General features: G+C 41.5%; 1 protein-coding gene across 3 annotated transcripts in view; it reads left to right on the top strand.

The window, feature by feature from the left end:
- Positions 1–4,851: 4,851 nt before the first annotated feature.
- The window catches only part of ACOT12 (acyl-CoA thioesterase 12), an 85,059-nt gene continuing 71,207 nt past the window's right edge, over positions 4,852–18,703 (top strand). For all 3 annotated transcript variants that reach the window (XM_055386154.2, XM_055386155.2, XM_004042230.5), the window contains exons 1-2: positions 4,852–5,976; positions 14,104–14,173. In XM_055386154.2, the coding sequence (XP_055242129.2) occupies positions 5,850–5,976; positions 14,104–14,173 (197 nt within the window). In that variant the 5' untranslated portion in view covers positions 4,852–5,849. The remainder of the gene's footprint in view (positions 5,977–14,103; positions 14,174–18,703) is intronic.

Below are 18,703 nucleotides of genomic sequence, written 5' to 3'. Positions count from 1 at the left end.
CAGGCTCTGAGGATTCATGTTAACTTCCTCATTTTGATGGTGTGTTATGGTTCAGTAAGAGAAAGTCCTGTTCATAGGAAATTCACACTAAAGTACTCGGGGCTAAGCATCAGGTTGGCAACTTACTTTCAAATGGATCAGAGAAAAATATGTTCTTTGTACAGGACTTCCAAATTTTCTGTAAGTTGGTGATTGTTTTAAAAAACAGACCCAACTCAGCCTGATCTTAAGCCTAGTAGATGGTCAACAGCAGGTTATAATTTCAGGAGCTGCACACAGCCATCAGCCAGTTTCCCTACGTGCTTATCATTCCATTTCATCCTCATTAGAATAGTCAACATTATTTTGTAGCCATTTCCATGTTATCTTTAAACTATGAATTCTATAAAGTTCCAAGGACCAATCTATTTTACTCACCAGCATTTATCCAGTGACCAGAACAGTCCTTGCGACAAAGTAGGCACTCAATAAGTATGTGCTGATTGAATGAATGAAGGTGACTTGAAATAGAGGCACCAGCATGGCCTTTGGAGCTAGAACTGGGCACCACTCCCATCTCTCCCACTTCCCATGTGTCTTCTGCACCACATGCATCAACTTCCTAGTCCAGCTGAACAAGAGCCAGACTTTCTAGATTTGAAACCTGACTCTACTACTTCCTAGTTATGTGGTCTTGGGCAAGTTCCATCAGTTTCCTCATCTATAAAATGGGAACTGTAGTAGTTTGTATACTTCATAGGGATGTGTGGCATGTTGTAAGTGCTTATGAATTATCTGGGCTTGATTTCCCAGCTCTTTAAAGAGAATATTACTTGCAAGGTTGTTGTGAGACTTGACCCTCCATAAATAGCAGTTATCATGATTCCATTTGATAATACTTTCTATGATCTAATCACAACTTTATGAAATAGGGAAAGCATCCCTATTTTGTTAAAAAAAAAAAAAAACTAATGTGTAAATTGAGTGATACATTCGAGTTCAACACTAGCAAGGATAGGGTCTAACTCGGACACAAACACATCTCTCCAGACCGAAGACTGTGACCCTTTTCCCCGCATCACAAATTCCTTTACAGGTCTGAAAAGGCCCCCTGTGAAACTGAAGATGTTCTTGGGAAGGACTGCACTGTAAGCTTTACTCTTTTAAAGAAGGACACCATACGGCAGTAGTTTTTAACATACTGTGCAGGAGAAGCACACGGAAAAATTGTTAAAAACAGGTTATTGGCCGGGTGTGGTGGCTCACGCCTGTAATCCCAGCACTTTGGGAGGCCGAGGCGGGTGGATCACAATGTCAGGAGTTCGAGACCAGCCTGACCAACATGATGAAACCCCGTCTCTACTAAAAATACAAAAATTAGAATGGCATGGTGGCATGGTGGCATGTGCCTGTAATCCCAGCTACTCAGGAGGCTGAGGCAGGAGAATTGCTTGAACCTGGGAGGCGGAGATTGCAGTGAACAGAGATCGCGCCACTGCACTCCAGCCTGTGCGCCACTGTGAGAATCCGTCTCAAAAAAAAAAAAAAAAAAAAATTTTAAACTTCCAAAAAAAATCTTCAGGGCCCACCCCAGATAGTTTCACTGGAGAATTCTACCAAAAGTGTAAAGAACACCAAATATATACAGTCTTTTTCAGAATACACGGGGGGGGAACATTTCCCGATTCATTTTATGAACGCTGACACCAAAACCAGACAAGGACAGTTTTAAAGAAAGAAAACTGCAGACCAACATGTCCCAAAAATACAGACATAGAAATCCTTATTAAAATATTAGTAAATGGAAATCTGCAATATATAGAAAGAATTGTATACCATGAGCAAGTGGGAAGCAGTATTTGAAAACAATGTGCTCCAACATATTCACAGGCAGTGGTGGTGACCGCAAAGGGACTCCACTGAGCAGTAATCAATGGCCTGGGATGAAAGTGGGGCCAAACAAATCTGGGGAAGCAGAAAAATTAGATTCTATACACATGGCTTTTGTTCAAACAAAATAAAGCTCTGTACTCCACACAAATGTGGTGGCTGTTAGGTTCTACACCTAATGCTTGACAGAAAGAAGGGGCCACCGGAAGTGCAGGGACAAACAGGAGCAAGGTTATCTTGAGGCTCCAGGTGCTAAGAGGGACAGTCCAAGCAGAAAACCCATTCCCCAAAGTCACTGCCATCCCTAGAGCAGGGTTCAGGGGCAGAGAAGGACAGGAGACCCTCCAGTCAAGAAGTTGGCAGCCAAAAGCTAAGAAAACCCATCCTGGAATTTTTGCTTAGGGGCTGTGAGTTTAAACTTTGAACCACATCCTTATAAATTTGTATTTGAATTTGGAAACACTGACCTGACACCTTTTAAAACTTATACCAAAGGTGGAGATAGAGTTTGATGGCTAATCAAGTTCATCTCTGTATGAAGTACTTGAACTAGCAAACCCTCTGTCTGGGACATATCTCCCACAATGGAAAGGCTCCCGGCTGCCTCTGCTGTTCAGGACAGTAAGGATTTTGGCTCTCTGCCTTGCCCACATGGCCACGGCACTCACCGTTCTGAGTCCTAGTCCAAGCTGACAGCGTCTTCCTGTCCTACTTAGATAAAGCTCCAGCTGAAAGCTTGCTCTTGCTCTGAAATCTGCAGAAGTCCTGGGGAGTTCATCTCCTGGGACCAGCCCTTAGTCAATGAAGGATGCCAGTCAGAGGTTAAAAACCCCAGGGTTCATGCCAGTGGGAGGAATGGCTGGGGCTGTTCTTCACAAACTGTAATGTGCCCCTGAATCACCTAGGAATCTTAATAAAATTTAGACTCTAATTCAGTAGGTCTGAGTTGGAGCCTGAAATTCTGCATTTATAATTCTTTTTCTTTTCTTTTCTTTCTTTTTTTTTTTTTCTTTTTTGAGACAGGGCCTCACTCTGTCACTCAGGCTGAAGTGCTGTGGCCCAATCACGGCTCACTGCAGCCTCGACCTCCTGGGCTCAAGCAATCCTCCCACCTCAGCCTCCCAAAGTAGCTGGGACCACAGGCATATGCTACCTTTCCCGGCTAATTTTTAAATTTTTTTTGTTTTATAGAGACAAGGTCTCTCTATGTTACTCAGGCTGGTCTCAAACTCCTAGGATGAAGTGATCCTCCTGCCTCAGCCTCCCAAAGTGCTGGGATTATAAGCATGAGCCAACACTCCCGGCCTGAGATTCTGCATTTCTAAGAGGATCCCAGGTGAGGCTGAGGCTGCTTACCTGGGGACTACACTTTGATGCCCCTACCAGTGCTTTCTGCAATTTCCTCCCAAATAACCTGTCTGCTCTCAAATTCTTGTCAGAGGCTCTGTTTCTGGAGAAAGCATTTTTTTTTCTACCTCTCTACTTATATTCCAGGTTCCTTGTTCTTAGTTTTCACAAAACCCAGCCACTACCTTACAATGTGACCCAAGGAAATCACTTCATTTCCTCATCTCTAGAATAAGAGCTTAGACTGTCCAGTTCCCCTTCCCACTCCAGCATTTTAAAGATTTTCTTGTTATTCTAGTGATTGTGGAACTTCCCACACTTTTTTGGGTCAGCTTTCCTGCTCCTGTGCACAAACTTTTAAAATCAAGCTGGCTTCACATTCTGCTTATCTTCAAAAATGTCTCTAAACACAAATGAAACTCGAAGACCTTTTATTCAAGCATAATAGTAAAAATCTTTGACATCAGAGAGAAATGGAGATAACAAATGTTCATGCATGCAGATGACATTTTCATTGTAAAAGGAAGAAAGGGACCATTCAGAAAAACACAAGAATAGTAAAATGAAAATTAGTATGAAACCAACAAAAGATATGAAACCATAATCTGAAGACATCTAAACAGGAGATAGTAAAGATAAGAAAACACAGCAGTGAATTTGTGTACCATGTCTGCTTTTAAAGCAACATCTCTAGACAAACATACAAATATACACATGCTGTCCCCTTCAAGAAAATCATTTTGGAAACCCATCCTCTTACACTTATGCTTAAACATTTTTGAAATTTCTTCTTCTTTTTCTTTCTTTCTTTTTCTTTTTTTTTTTTTTTTTGAGACTCAAGCTCACTGCAACCTCTGCCTTTTTGGCTCAAGTGATCCTCCTGCCTCAGCCTCCTGAGTAGCTGGGACCACAGGCACACACCACCATGCCCAACTAATTCTTGTATTTTTGGTGGAGAGAGGGTTTCACCATGTTGCTCAGGCTGGTCTTGAACTCCTGAGCTCAAGCAATTTACCTAACCTCAGCCTCCCAAAGTGCTGGGATTATAGGCATGAGCCACTGCACCTGGCCTGAAATTTCTTTAGTTTATAAGAAACCAAGTATACAACCATACACATAATTCAATATCACCACTTTAGTCACCACTTTTTACCCAAAATAATACAACCCAGCCTAAATGCAAACTTTATTTCCAGTAATTTAATAAACTTCCCAAATATTAATACAGTTCACTCATGTAACTGTCAGCTATTGCTGCATAACAGACAACCCCCAAAATCACAGTGGCACACAACAATAAGTAGTTATGTCTCATTAAAGAGTCTTCATGTCTGCTGGGTTGCTCTGCTTCAGGCTGTGAGTCCTCCAGCTGGCTGAGATGCCTCTGCAATACGTGAATTCAGTCTGGTACCCAGATGCTAATAGGCAGCTACTTGACCTCATGGCAGAGGTCAGATGTTCCTGAGAACAGAAACACAGGGTGCTTCTAAAGGCAAGACTGGTGGTACACTGCTATCTCTCCACATTCCATTCTTAAGCAAGCGACATGGCCAAGTCCAAGGTCAATAAATGACTCTCACAGAGTTATTGGTAGATGGAGTGAATATATGATAATCTATCAATTCCTAAATTATGATTTCTCAATACAGAAGTCATTAAAAAGAAGGCATTTTCCAAGGAGGAGTGCCAAAAGCAATGTAATAACGTTATCATTGAAATAAGTGTATAGCTACATAATGCGACCATCTTGGATGCACAAGTTTTTGTTTGCTTTTAAAAGTTATTTTAATGCCTTTTATATAAGTCAAACTTCATGCTTGCCTCAGTGAAAACATGCAATTCCTATTTATGATTGGATTTCCTGAAACCTATACACAGAGGCTCCTAAAAGCTATCAAGTCAACATTTCCTTATTTCTTCACTTTCATTTAAAAAAAAAGTCTTTTAAAAAGGAAAGAAAAATACCAGAATCTCCATTCTGATGTCGCCATGCTGAGGCTTGGCAAGCCAAAAATATAAGGATGAAAAGGCACCACCAATTCGTGAGAGTCGGCTAGGCTTCTTCGTGCTATTCCGGACAGTCAGGAGCCCTGGGTTCCAGCCAGGTGATCGGGTCGCTTAGCGGCTCCTATCTCCTCAGCTGCTTGCTCCGCTTCTCCGGGTTTCCAGTTCTCCATCGTAAATGTGCTCCCTGGCGCAGCCTCCCCTGACAGTCAGACATCCACCAATCCATTAGATGCTGGAGGTTTTCTGGAGACACTGTTTCCCTAATGAGGACTGCTTTGTACAGTCACTGATAGCAGCTCTAGAAAGTGTAACAGCTTTTTTATGTCAAAAGCTGTTCCTCGCGCTCCGGCTCTCGGGGAGCCACCTTCCAGACCTGTCTACCCGGGAGCCCCCATCCCCGCGCACTTCCCAGACTTCTCCTGAGACCCGAGAGCGCTGGTTTTCCCCCACTCGCGATAGTCCGGGGATGACAGTGCGGGCCCCCTCACTCGCAGCTCCCACCACCTGGCGGCCAAGGGTTCGCGGCCCGGGCGGGCGGTGTCAGCGCCCTTTGGAGCTGGGCGGGGAGGGCGGAGCGGGCATGGTGGGGTGTCGGGGGCCGCAGGCGTAGCGCTCTCGCCCTGGCCATGGAGCAGCCGGCGCCCGGCGAGGTGCTCATGAGCCAAGCCATCCAGCCGGCGCACGCCACTGCGCGCGGCGAGCTGAGCGCGGGGCAGCTGCTCAAGTGGATCGACACCACCGCCTGCCTGGCGGGTAGGCGGGCGCCGGGGCTGCGGGAGCGGCGGCGGCTGGGGGTTGGGGGGTGGTAGGAAGGCGAGGAAGGTACTTGCGGAGAGCTGAACCCTGCGCAGCCAGGGATAGGGGTGTTGCGACAGTGCGCCCGCGCTGGGCATGGCCGAGACCAGTGGTTCCCAAATGTGTGGCTCTCAGGACTCCTTCATTCCATTACACAAGTGAGGAGCCCAGAGAGCTTCTGCGGGATTTTTTGTTTGTTTGTTTGTTTGTTTGTTGTTGTTGTTGAGCTCTCTCCCGGGCTGGAGAGCGGTGGCGCCATCAGAGGTCGCTGCAGCCTCGATCTCCTGAGCTAAAGCGATCCTCCCACCTCAGCCTCCAGAGTAACTAGGACCACAGACGCACGCCACCAGGCCCAGCTGATTTTGGGAGTTTTGTTTTGTTTTGCTTTTGTAGAGATGGGGTCTCACTATGTTGCCCAGGCTGGTCTCAAACTCCTGGACTCAAGTGATCCTGAAGTGTTGGGAGGCCCCAGCCTCCCAAAGTGTTGGGATTACAGGCATGAGCCACCGCACCCAGGCAGCTTTTGTTTATGTAGGCTATTTATATCACATTTACCGTAATGGAAATTTAAAATTTTTAATTATTTTTAAAAAAGAAATGGACCACATTGTTAGCATAACATTTTTAATTAAAAAATAACTATTTTCCACAAGAACAAAAGTGTAGCGAGAGGAGTGGTGATAAAGGTTACATCCTGGCGAGTCTCTCTAAGGTCTGGCTAGCGGAGGATTGCTGACTTCTCATACCTGCTTCTGCATTCACCCTGCTGCTACCACACCCTTATGTAGTCTCTGGAAAACTCCACTGTGTTCTTGTGACAGAATGACAGTAAAAATGGCAAAAACATTTATTAAGGACTGAATTATATCCCCCACATCACCCACCGAAATTTATACACTGAAGTCCTAACCCCTGATGTCACTCTATTTGGAGTGAAGAATTAAGGCTAATGAGATCATAAGAGTGGAATCCTGGTCCCATACAATTAATGTCCTTATAAGAAGAGATACTGGAGAGCTTCTCTCTGCCATGTGAGGCCACAGCAGGAAGACAGCCATCCACAGGCCAGGAAGAGAGCCCTCACTAGGACCTACAATGGGCAAGCACCTCGATTTGGAACTTCCCTGCCTCCACAATTGTGAGAAATCAATGACTCCTTTAAGCCTTTTTTTTTTTAACAGGATTTGAGATTGGTTATATTAACAATGGAAACATGAATACAAAATTAATCCACACATAGGAAAAAAGAATAATACATAAACCACTGAGGTTGCTAATAATAATGATGCCTGTTTCCAAGGCAACTGAATACATTATGAGACCACTGAAGTGACTTTTAGTTACCTTGCTTAGTGCCTCTGTCTTGTGATGGAGAAACAATGGCCCACCTGCAGTTGTCATCATTTCTATGACCTGACATCTTTGGAAACCATGGAAAGATCCAATTGACAATTAATTACTCTATACCTTAATAGTTACATTACTATTAGTAGTATAATATTAATAACTGATAATGTTACTAATATTAAGAAAACCTGTATGATAAAGTTGGTTTGGGCAACATGAATAATGCCTGTGTTAAACACTTTATGGTGACCTGAGGCACCACATAAGCAGGGGACATTACTTAGCCAAGGTGTAACTGAATCTGTGTAGTAATATAAAACTGATTTCTCTGGGATTTTCTCAGAGTTTTTTATAGGCCAGCATTATCTCTTTAGCCACATTACTGCAATCCCAGTCATGGCCCCCAAAACATTGCTATGACCCCTAGGCACTGCTGGATTCCAAAATGTCTTCTCAATATTTAAAGAAAGATGAAATATTCTCACTATCCTTACTTCTGTCTGTGGCCCCATTATTTTTTCAGTCCCTTAAGTCTAAAGTCTTGAAGCTATCTGAGTAATCCTCTATCTCACACGTCCATGTATTATTTTGGAACATCTCACACACGCAGTTTTTTATTTGTGAATCTTTTCCAGGGTTTACTATCTCTGCAGTGGCACCCAACTCATCTAGTTGAGCAAGTCAAAAGTCTAGGAGTCATCCTTGATATCTCTCTCTCCACCTTACTTCTCCCTTCACATACTCTATGCATGGAGCAAGTCCTGTCAGTGTTACCCCCTAAAGGAGTCTCTGAAATCCAAGCACTTTGCTGCATCCCCAATGCGACCATCTACTCCAAGCTATCATCATCTCTCATGCAGACTTCAGCAGTGATTTCCAAACTCATCTCCATTCATTCTGGTCTCCTCTTCACACTGCTTCTAAAGTAATCTTTGAAGATGCTAATCTGATTGATCATGTCATATGTTTTGTTCATTTTTCCCTTTCTTTTCTTCACCAAGGGCTTTAAGGATTTTTCTAAGATGTTCAAGTGCTTCCTACTAAAAAATCTCCCACAGATAATAATTATAAACTCTGGGCAAAACACTAAATAAAAGAGACTTAAGGCAGGTGAAAAGTGAACAAAAGTAGGCTTATAACACTTGAAAGTTAACACATGAAAGAACAAAGTGGTGTTGGCTTTTTCTGTGTTTGTTTTATAAATGAAGCCTGAAAGAAAATGCCAGTCTGCTCCCAGCTATAGTTCTGATGGAAAACCCACAGGCTTGCTGGTTTGAAGAGCCCAAAGACAGGGTTTGGGAAAAGCACAGCTACTGAATGAAATACAAAAGGGACAGTTCCAGAAAGGAAAGAGCCAGAGAGACAGAGCCCTAAAATCTATCTATAATCTTTTCCCAGATATCTGGCAAATCTTGAATCATGTATACATAGGACAGACTCCAGACCTCCTGGTTGAGGCCAAAAGAACTGAAAATAGTTGTGCCCATCTCTAGGTAGACAGATTATAGTTTCAGTTTGGTCAGGTTAACTGCTTGCTTTAAAAAACAAAACCAAAAACAAAACCAACACATTTCAGAGAAACACAGTTTCTACAATGGATCACTCACAATGGCTAGGATATTATCCAAAATTACTTGAAATACAAAGGGAAACATGATTCATTCTTAAGAGAAAAGACGATCAATGGAGATTCATCCCTAGACAACCCTGATGCTGGAATTAAGCTTCAAGGATTTTAAAGCAGCTAGTATAACTGTGCTCAATAATATAATTAAAAATATGATAATAAAGATTGCTGTAATCCTAGCACTTTGGGAGGCTGAGGCAGGTGGATCACTTGAGGTCAGGAGTTCAAGACCAGCCTGGTCAACATGATGAAACCCTGTCTACTAAAAATACAAAAATCAGCCGGGTGTTGTGGCAGGTGCTTGTAATCCCAGCTACACAGGAGGCTGAGGCAGGAGAATCACTTGAATCTGGGAGGTGGAGATTGCAGTGAGCCGAGATTGTACCACTGCACTCCAGCCAGGGCTGGAGTCTCATTTGAGAATAAGACTCCATCTCAAAAGAAAAAGAAAAGGAAGAAAAAGATTGAAAATACAGTACATTTCTGCAGAGTAATAGAAACTATTTTTTAAAAGCCAAATGGTAATTCCAGAACTGAAAAATACAGTGTCTAAAATAACAAACTCAATGGCTAGGCTTAACAGCAGAATGGACATGGCTGAGAAAAGAGTTAGTAAATGCAAAAATACATCAATAGAAATTATCCAATCTAAGAACAGAAAAAAATGAATTTTAAAAATAAACAAAGTGTGGCCAGGTACAATGGCTCATGCCTGTAATCCTAGCACTTTGGGAGGCTCAGGTAGGAGGATGGTTTGAGCCCAGGAACTCGAGACCAGCCTGGGCAACATAGAAAGATCCTGTCTCTACCAAAAAAAGAAAATGTTAAAATTAGCCAGGCATGGTAGCATGCACCTGTAGTCCCAGCTACTCAGGAGGCTGAGGTGTGAGGATGACTTGAGCCTGGGAGGTCGAGGCTGCAGTGAGCCATGATTGCACCACTGTACTCCAGCCTGGGTAACAGAGCAAGACCCTGTCTCAAAAAAAAAAAAAAAAAAAATACATAAATAAAATAAAGTATCAGAGATTTGTGGAAAAATAAAACATAAACATAATTAGAGTTCCTAATATGGTGAAAGACATACAATTACAGATTCAAGGTCATAGAACTTCAAGAAAAACTAATACAGGCTGGGCCTGGTGGCTCACACCTGTAATCCCAGCACTTTGGGAGGCTGAGGCAGGCAAATCACCTGAGGTCAGAAGTTCAAGACCAGCCTGGCCAACATGGTGAAACCCCATCTTTACTAAAAATACAAAAATTAGCTGGGCATGGTGGCGCACGCCTGTAATCCCAGCTACTCAGGAGGCTGAGCAGGAGAATCTCTTGAACCCAGGAGGCGGAGGTTGCAGTGAGCCAAGATTGTGCCACCACACTCCAGCCTGGATGACAGAGTGAGACTCTGTCTCCAATTTAAAAAAAGAAAGAAAGAAAAACTAATACAAAGAATACATCCAGGCATATCATAGTCAAACTATGATGAAGAGAAAATCTTGAATGCAGCCAGACTGAAACACCATATATAGGAGAACAACAATTAGAATTACCACTGACCTCATCAGAAACAGTGGAGACCAGAAGGCAGTGCAACAATATCTTGAAGAATAATAATTACAAAAACTTTGAACCAAGAGCTCCAAGGCCCTGTGCATAGCCTGTCCTCAGCCTTCACTCCAGCCTCATCTCACCCACTCTCCCTCCTACTCTCTGCATTGCAGTCACCAGGACCTTTGTAGTCACTGTTCCCTCTGCTCAGCAGGCCCTCCCCTCCTCTGCCCTCAAGCCTTCCTGGACACCCCACCTAGTGTATTATCTCAGTTACTGACTCTCATAAAATCCCTGTTTTCTTCAGAGCACTTAGTCCATTTTGTCATTATATATCTGTATTAGTCCATTTTCATGCTGCTGATAAAGACATATCTGAGACTGGGTAATTTATAAAGAAAAAGAGGTTTAACGGACTCACAGTTCCACGTGGGTGGGGAAGCCTCACAATCATGGTGGAAGGTGGAAGGCACTTCTTATATGGTGGTGGCAGGAGAGAAAATGAGAACCAAGCACAAGGGGTTTCCCCTTATAAAACCATCACATCTCGTGAGGCTTATTCACTATTAAGAGAATAGCACAGGAAAGACCCGCCCCCATGATTCAATTAACTCCCACCGGTTCCTTCCCACAACATGTGGGAATTATGGGAGCTACAACTCAAGATGAGGTTTGGGTGGGGACACAGCCAAACCATATCAATATCCATTTAATTAACCTCTTGCTCATCCACTAGACTCCATGAGAGCAGAGGTCCTGGCTGTTTCCCATTGCCAGCACCTTACGCAGAGGCTGCCTTATATAAAATAAAACAAGTGCTCAATCAATATCTGCTGAAGGAAGGAAGGAATGAAGGAAGGTTACCACTATTTTTATCAGTCATCATTTCGTACCTACTTACAATCACTTAGCTTCTCTTTGTTCTCCCAGGAAATCAGAAACAGCTTTAGGGTTTTCCACTTCTGCTGGTATGAAGGGCAATCAAAATCAAGAACCAGAACAAGCCACTCCTGTGAGTTCATGTCATCTAATTGACACTCGTTTAAAAACACAGCACACATGTAATGACATGTGAAGCCAGGACCCTATGGTGGTCCCCATATTTTTTTTCCTTTTAGTTTAATGACCCTTGAAAATCAATGGTATAAATCATGATTATTGAGCTCCTGAAACCCATATTTAGCCACGTCCTTCTCTGGGAGTGTTCTCTGGTTTGTCTAACCTACTCTTTCCTGAAAGTTCCTATTGCTTCTATAGTCAAAATCACTATTTAGAACAATGCATTTAATCTATCTAAGCCTAAATTTTCTTATTTATAAAAGGGAGCTAATAATAGTACCAACTTCATGTAATCGACATGCTTAAATGACTAGCCCAGTGCCTGATCGATAATAAATGCTTAATAAAAAGTAACTGTCATGATTTTATTACTTTTTGATCCCTTAAGAAATCTAGTATAGTGCTACATATACAGAATAGATACCCAATATAAACAATAAAAGTTTAATTTTTTTACTGGTTACTGCATTTTAGTTATCATTTAAGTCATTCAAAATTGATAACTCAGCCAGGCATGGTGGCTCACACCTGTAATTCCAGTGATTTGAGGGGCCAAGGCAGGAGGATCACTTGAGTCCAGGAGTTTGGGACCAGCTTGGGCAAAATCATGAGACCCGGTCTCTACAAAAAATATTTTAAACAATTTTTTAAAAGTTAGCTAGCTGTGGTGGCACATGCCTATAGTCCCAGCTACTCGGGAGGCTGAGGCAAGATCACTTGAGCCCAGGAGTTCGACGCTGGAGTGAGCTATGATCGTGCCACTGCACTCCAGCCTAGGTGATACAGACCTCGTCCCTTAAAAAAAAAAAAAAAAAAGATACTCAAGATACTTATGTTGGTATACATTATAACACTTTATTACTAAGAATTAATAACCTCAACATCCCATTCCCTCATGTCAAGTAACTGGAATGAATGTTTATTAAGTATTCTTTAATCAATGATTTAAGCATATATTTGCAAGGTTTCAGCAGTTCCCTGGAAAACTTAAGCTCTAAAAGTGTACTGACTATGGCTGGATCTCTAAGTGCCACAGAGTGGACTGCTTAAAAAGATAGAGCTCACGCCTGTAATCCCAGCACTTTGGGAGGCTGAGGCAGGCAGATCACGAGGTCAGGAGATCGAGACCATCCTGGCTAACATGGTGAAACCCCATCTCTACTAAAAATACAAAAAATTAGCTGGGCATGGTGGTGCACACCAGTAGTCCTAGCTACTCGGGAGGCTGAGGCGGGAGAATTGCTTGAACCCAGGAGGTGGAGGTTGAAATGAGCCAAGATCACACCATTGCACTCCAGCCTGGGTGACAGCGAGACTCCATCTGAAAAAAAAAAAAAAAAAAAAAGGAACTCATCCAACTCAGTGTCTGGAAATCAGCAAGAACTTAACAAATGTTTGGTGCATTGAATTAAATTGAGTCCACCTTGAGCATTCCTAGAGTCCGATTCTTCCATTTTCCCTTCCTTGAACATTTGAATGTCCAATTTTCTGCAGAATTAGATCCTAGACAGGAATGTGTTAAATACGTGCGCAGTGGAGTATCTCTCATGTCTTGTTACCTAGGACTATCAATTAATACATATGTAGTTATAATGATCCAGTACACACAAGGAAGACAAATTCAGTATAATTCACTCTTTTCTTAATCATGTGGCACCAGGACTGAAGTCTCCAAAACTAAAATGAGGTCAAAAGTTCTTATAAAGCCAATATAATCTGTTTGGCTTTCAATTGTGTTTCTCAAAATCAAATCTGGCAGAAGCACATGTCAAAATCTTCCCCACAGAGTATAAATTCTGGTGTTTTTTATGTAAAGCAAAACCAACAATAAAAAAAGAAATCTGAGCAAATTACGTGCAGACATAGAACATGGAAATAACCAAGCTTCTTCCTGAACTCTCCCACCCTACTCAATACTCCTCCTTCAAGATAATTAATGTATACTGAATTTGGCATAAATTTGGTAATAATAAAATAAATATTGACTAAATATCTACTGTGTGCCCATCTCTCTCTGATACCCAGAGAAGATCCTCTTTGATTTGGGATGACTCGGGGTTTCCCATACCGCTCAAGTGCTTACGGTGGTTAAATCATTTAAACAGATTCTGCTACTGGTTATGTGGGCAAGTGGCTACACCTGTGATGCTTTGATTTTAAAACAAGGATAGTACCTGATAAAATATTTAAAGTCAGCACCAACTTACTAAAATTGCTATTTCAATAGCTAGATTTGCAGGATCTTGGTATTAAATTTCAAATACAAGACCATGTAAGTTAAAAATTAGGATAAAAAGTGCAGTAATTACCATACATTAGAAACATAACTCACAGAGCAAAGAAGCTTGTAATGAGCCAGTTGATCCGGAAAGTGTAGGCACAGTGGTGCTATAATGAATGAGGGATGGGTGACTAAAATCAATGCACTTACACTTCACTCCTTTCCCTTATACTGAAATATTCTCATATCACCACTAAAGCAGCACATTTTTATGTATTTTTTGAAGCTGAGAAACATGCTGGAGTTTCCTGCGTTACAGCCTCAGTGGATGACATACAGTTTGAGGAGACAGCTAGGTAAGTGACATTGCTCCATAGCTCCTTTCTCCTGGGTTTGTGGGTTCACCTGGGACATGTATTGGTGGCACCTGAGCTTATTCAGGCAGCGGTAGTGATCTTGTTTCTTAATAAAATAAATAACATGTGACCCAATTTAGGTAAGTAAAAGAATAATCATAGGGCCTACTTATAAGAAACACTCTTAAGTGTAACTTCACAGTCTCAATTTTGTGGAGAAATAGCTCTCAGCCTTAGATGCATTGTGGCATAAGGCATAACAGCCAAACAGACTTTCTATAAGCTCCTTTTTTTAATTGTCTCACTCTGCTGCCCAGACTGGAGTGCAGTAGTGCGATCTTGGCTCACTGCAACCTATTCCTCCTGGGCTCAAGTGATCCTCCTGCCTCAGCCTCCCAAGTAGCTGGGACTACAGGCACATGCCACCATGCCCACCTGGCTAATTTTTTTTGTATTTATTTATTTATTTATTTATTTATTTTTAGAGATGGGGTTTCATCATCTTGTCCAGGCTGATCTCAAACTCCTGGGCTCAAGCGGTCCACCCACTGGCTTCCCAAGGTGCTGGGATTACAGGAGTGAACCACCATGCCCGGCCACTATAAGCTAATTATTAACATCCCCTTCCTGTGCTAGAATAATAATTAATGATAATAAGTATCTTTATAATGGTGAATTTCATCAGGTTGTTAGGTAAACACTAATTCATCTGAGTAGAGAGAGTAAATTATGAAAAACATTTTATGTGTGAAAGTTCTTAACCATCTCTTACTGTAGAAAATTTCAAGATACACAAACATTTCAAACATACATATTTAGGTTGGTAATTGAGAAAACTGCGATTACTTTTGCACCAGCCTATAAAACCAGAGAGGATAGTACAGTGTATCCCAAGGACCCTTCACCCCTAGCTATAGCAATTATCAACTCACAGACACTCTTGCTTTATCAATACCTCTCCACACTCCCCCATATGCCTGGATTGTTTTGAGGAAAACCCCAAGTATCATCTGTAAATATTTCAGTCTATACAGTCATGCATCACTTAATGACGGGATATGTTCTGAGAAATGCATCACTAATGACTTCATCCTTGTAGGAACATCATAGAGTGTACTTACACAAACCTCAACAGTACAGCCTCTTACATACCTAGGCTATGTGGTATAGCCTATTGCTCCTAGGCTACAAACTTGTGCAGCCTGTTACTGTACTGAAAACTGTAGGCAATTGTAATACCATGGTGACTATTTGTGTATCTAAACATAGTTAAACATTAAAAAGATACAGTAAAATACAGTATAAAAGATGAAAAAATGGTACACCTGGCCGGGCGTTGTGGCTCACGCCTGTAATCCCAGCACTTTGGGAGGCCTAGGGGGATGGATCACCTGAGGTCAGGAGTTCAAAACCAGCCTGGCCAACATGAAACCCCGTCTATTTTGTACTAATTTTGTACTAAAAGTACAAAAATTAGCCAGGTGTGATGACAGGCGCTTGTAATCCCGGTTATTCAGGAGGCTAATGCAGGAGAATAGCTTGAACCTGGGAGGCAGAGGTTGCAGTGAGCCAAGATCACGCCAGTACACTCCAGCCTGGGCGACAAGAGCAAGACTCTATCTCCAAAAAAAAAAAAAGTACACCTGTATAGGGCACTTACCATGAATTGAGCTTGGAAGGCTGGAAGCTGCCCTGCAGGAGGCAGTGAGTGCTGAGCAAATGTGAAGGCCCCAGACATTACTGTACACTACCATAGACTTTATAAATACCACACACTTAGGCTACACCAAATTTATAAAAATATTTTTCTTTCTTTAATTATAAATTAACCTTAGATTATTGTAACTTTTTTACTCTATAAACTTAAAAAAATCTTTTTGATTCTTCTGTAATAATACTGAGCTTAAAACACAAGCCTTTTATAGAGCTGTTTAAAAATATTTTTCTTTATGTCCTTACCTTATTCTATAAGCTATTTTCTGTTTTTAAAATTTGTTATTTTTTTTTTTACCTTTTAAACTTTTTTATTAAAAACGATGACACAAACACATCCATTACCTTAGGCCTACACAGGGTCGGGATCACCAGTATCACTGTTCTGCTTCCACATCCTGTCTTACTAGAAGGTCTTACGGGATTTATTAAACCAGGATTCAGTATAGGTGATAGGTCTTTTAAGTGCCTTTTAACATAAAATGTTCCCTTCCTTCTTTTATCTTGCAATTTATTTTTTAAAGAAACCTGGTCATTTGTTTTGTAGAATTTACATATTCTGTGTTTGCTCACTGTAGCCTTGATTAATGTGTTCTCCTGTCCTTTGTATTTCTTGTAATCGGACAGTTACATCTAAACATTGACATGATGAAGGTTTGATGTTTTTTTTTTCTTTGAGATGGAGTCTTGCTCTGTCACCCAGGCTGGAGTGCAGTGGTGCGATCTTGACTCACTGCAGCCCAGGTTCAAGCGATTGTCCTGCCTCAGCCTCCCGAGTAGCTGGGACTACAGGGCCCTGCCACCATGCCCTGATAATGTTTGTATTTTTATTAGAGACAGGGTTTTGCCATGTTGGCCAGGCTGGTCTCAAACTCCTGACCTCAGGTGATCCACAGTGCTGGGATTACATGCGCCTGCCACCACGCCCAGCTGGTGAGGGTTTGATATTCGGTAAAAATTTCTCATGTCAAGGCCATATGATATCTAATGATCATAGACTACAACCATTCTGTCATTAGATATTGGAAACATGGTAATATGCTAATTCTATCATTTCTTCTTCATTTATTTTCTAAAATACTTCTCTAGAGGGAAACTCTCACTAATGACCTGAGTATCCTAAGGAAAAGTTTGTCGAGGAAAGTCTTGACTCTTTCCCTTTATTCATTAGGAGCCTATGGATTTTCATGTACTTGATGTGTTACAATTCATCAATGTTATTCTTCTTCTTCTTTTTTTTTTTGAGACAGAGTTTTACTGTTGTCACCCAGGCTGGAGTGTGATGGCGCAATCCCAGCTCACTGCAACCTCTGCCTCCCAGGTTCAAGCGATTCTCCTGCCTCAGCCTCCCGAAGTAGCTGGGATTACAGGGGCCTGCCACAACACCCAGCTAATTTTTTTGTATTTTTTAGTAGAGATAGGGTTTCATCATGTTGGCCAGGCTGGTCTCAAACTCCTGATCTCAGGTGATCCACCCACCTCGGCCTCCCAAAGTGCTGGGATTACAGGCGTGAGCCACTGCGCCTGGGCAATGTTATTATTCTTACAGAAGTTCAGACTGCCCCATCTTTGAGCAGTGGGAGCTTCTTCAGTTTAATCCCTAAGTCCCTTGAACAAAAGCCCAAAGTTAAAGGTGCTTAATAACTCCTTGGCCTTCTGATATAAAATGTTTCAGTCTCATCTTTTACATTTCCCCCCACAAACTTAGAATCCATTATTTCTCCAAGGAGTCCTGATTCCTTGCAGTAGAAATGAGAAGTAGAGACCACAACCTGGGCAGGAAAGGTGCACATCACATCAAAATGGGCATTCGTTCTTGGCCTTTTCAGCGGACAGAATTAGAAGTTATGTATTTTTAAAGCATTTATATTAATAAACTGCAATAATTTAGGGTTATATGGTTTTACTTAATTTCTTTGATTTTATGTCTGTATCTCTGGGTTTTAATTTTATTTTATGCTGAATATCATGATATTTAAAGACATAAACTTATTTGATTGAAATTAATATGTATATACACATTAATTAGACTCAGAATAACAGTACCAATATTATCACTAACAAATGAATAGACAAAGTAGCTTAAGATTATTTGTGCAGTTTCTTTCTCAAACTGTATCTCATCTGGTACAGCCAAGTCACTGTATTTTGAAGTCATTTGAAATAATCCTTTTCCATGTGGTTAAGCTACTGACTTCATACATTCGTAAGTTCATTTGTTTAATTTGCTTTTTATTTTGTAGGAATGACTTTTATTTTCATTTAATTTTGTTTTATAGTTTAAAATATCTACAGGTACCAGAGTCAAATCTGGAAAACAGACCCATTTCACCCTGGGGAACCTGGCTCCTCCCTACCTTCTGTCTAGGCCCCTCCCTCTCTTTCTATGTCAGCTTTATTTGTTTTGTGCCTTATCCTTCTTTTTTTTAATGTAAAGAAATATTTATATGTATCCATTTTATTTTAAAAATAAATTTCAACACACTGTGTGTACTCTTCTCCACCTCACTTTTTTCACTTAAAAATGAGGTGGAGGAAAGCATATACAGTGTATAAAGTATACACTGTAAAAGTATATAGTATTTCTACCTAGAAAATCACTCCATACCAATACGCAGTCATGTGCTGCATAGCAGCATTTTGGTCAGTGACAGTGGTCCCATAAGATTTTAATACTGGCCGGGCGCAGGGGCTCACGCCTGTAATCCCTGCACTTTGGAAGGCTGAGGTGGGTGGATCATCTGAGGTCAGGAGTTTTGAGACCAGCCTGGCCAACATGATGAAACCCCATCTCTACTAAAAATAGAAAAAATTAGC

Source organism: Gorilla gorilla, chromosome 4 (assembly GCF_029281585.2).
Source record: "Gorilla gorilla gorilla isolate KB3781 chromosome 4, NHGRI_mGorGor1-v2.1_pri, whole genome shotgun sequence".
In the NCBI taxonomy this organism is placed as follows: Eukaryota; Metazoa; Chordata; class Mammalia; order Primates; family Hominidae; genus Gorilla; species Gorilla gorilla.
This window is presented reverse-complemented; position numbering and strand designations above follow the sequence as displayed.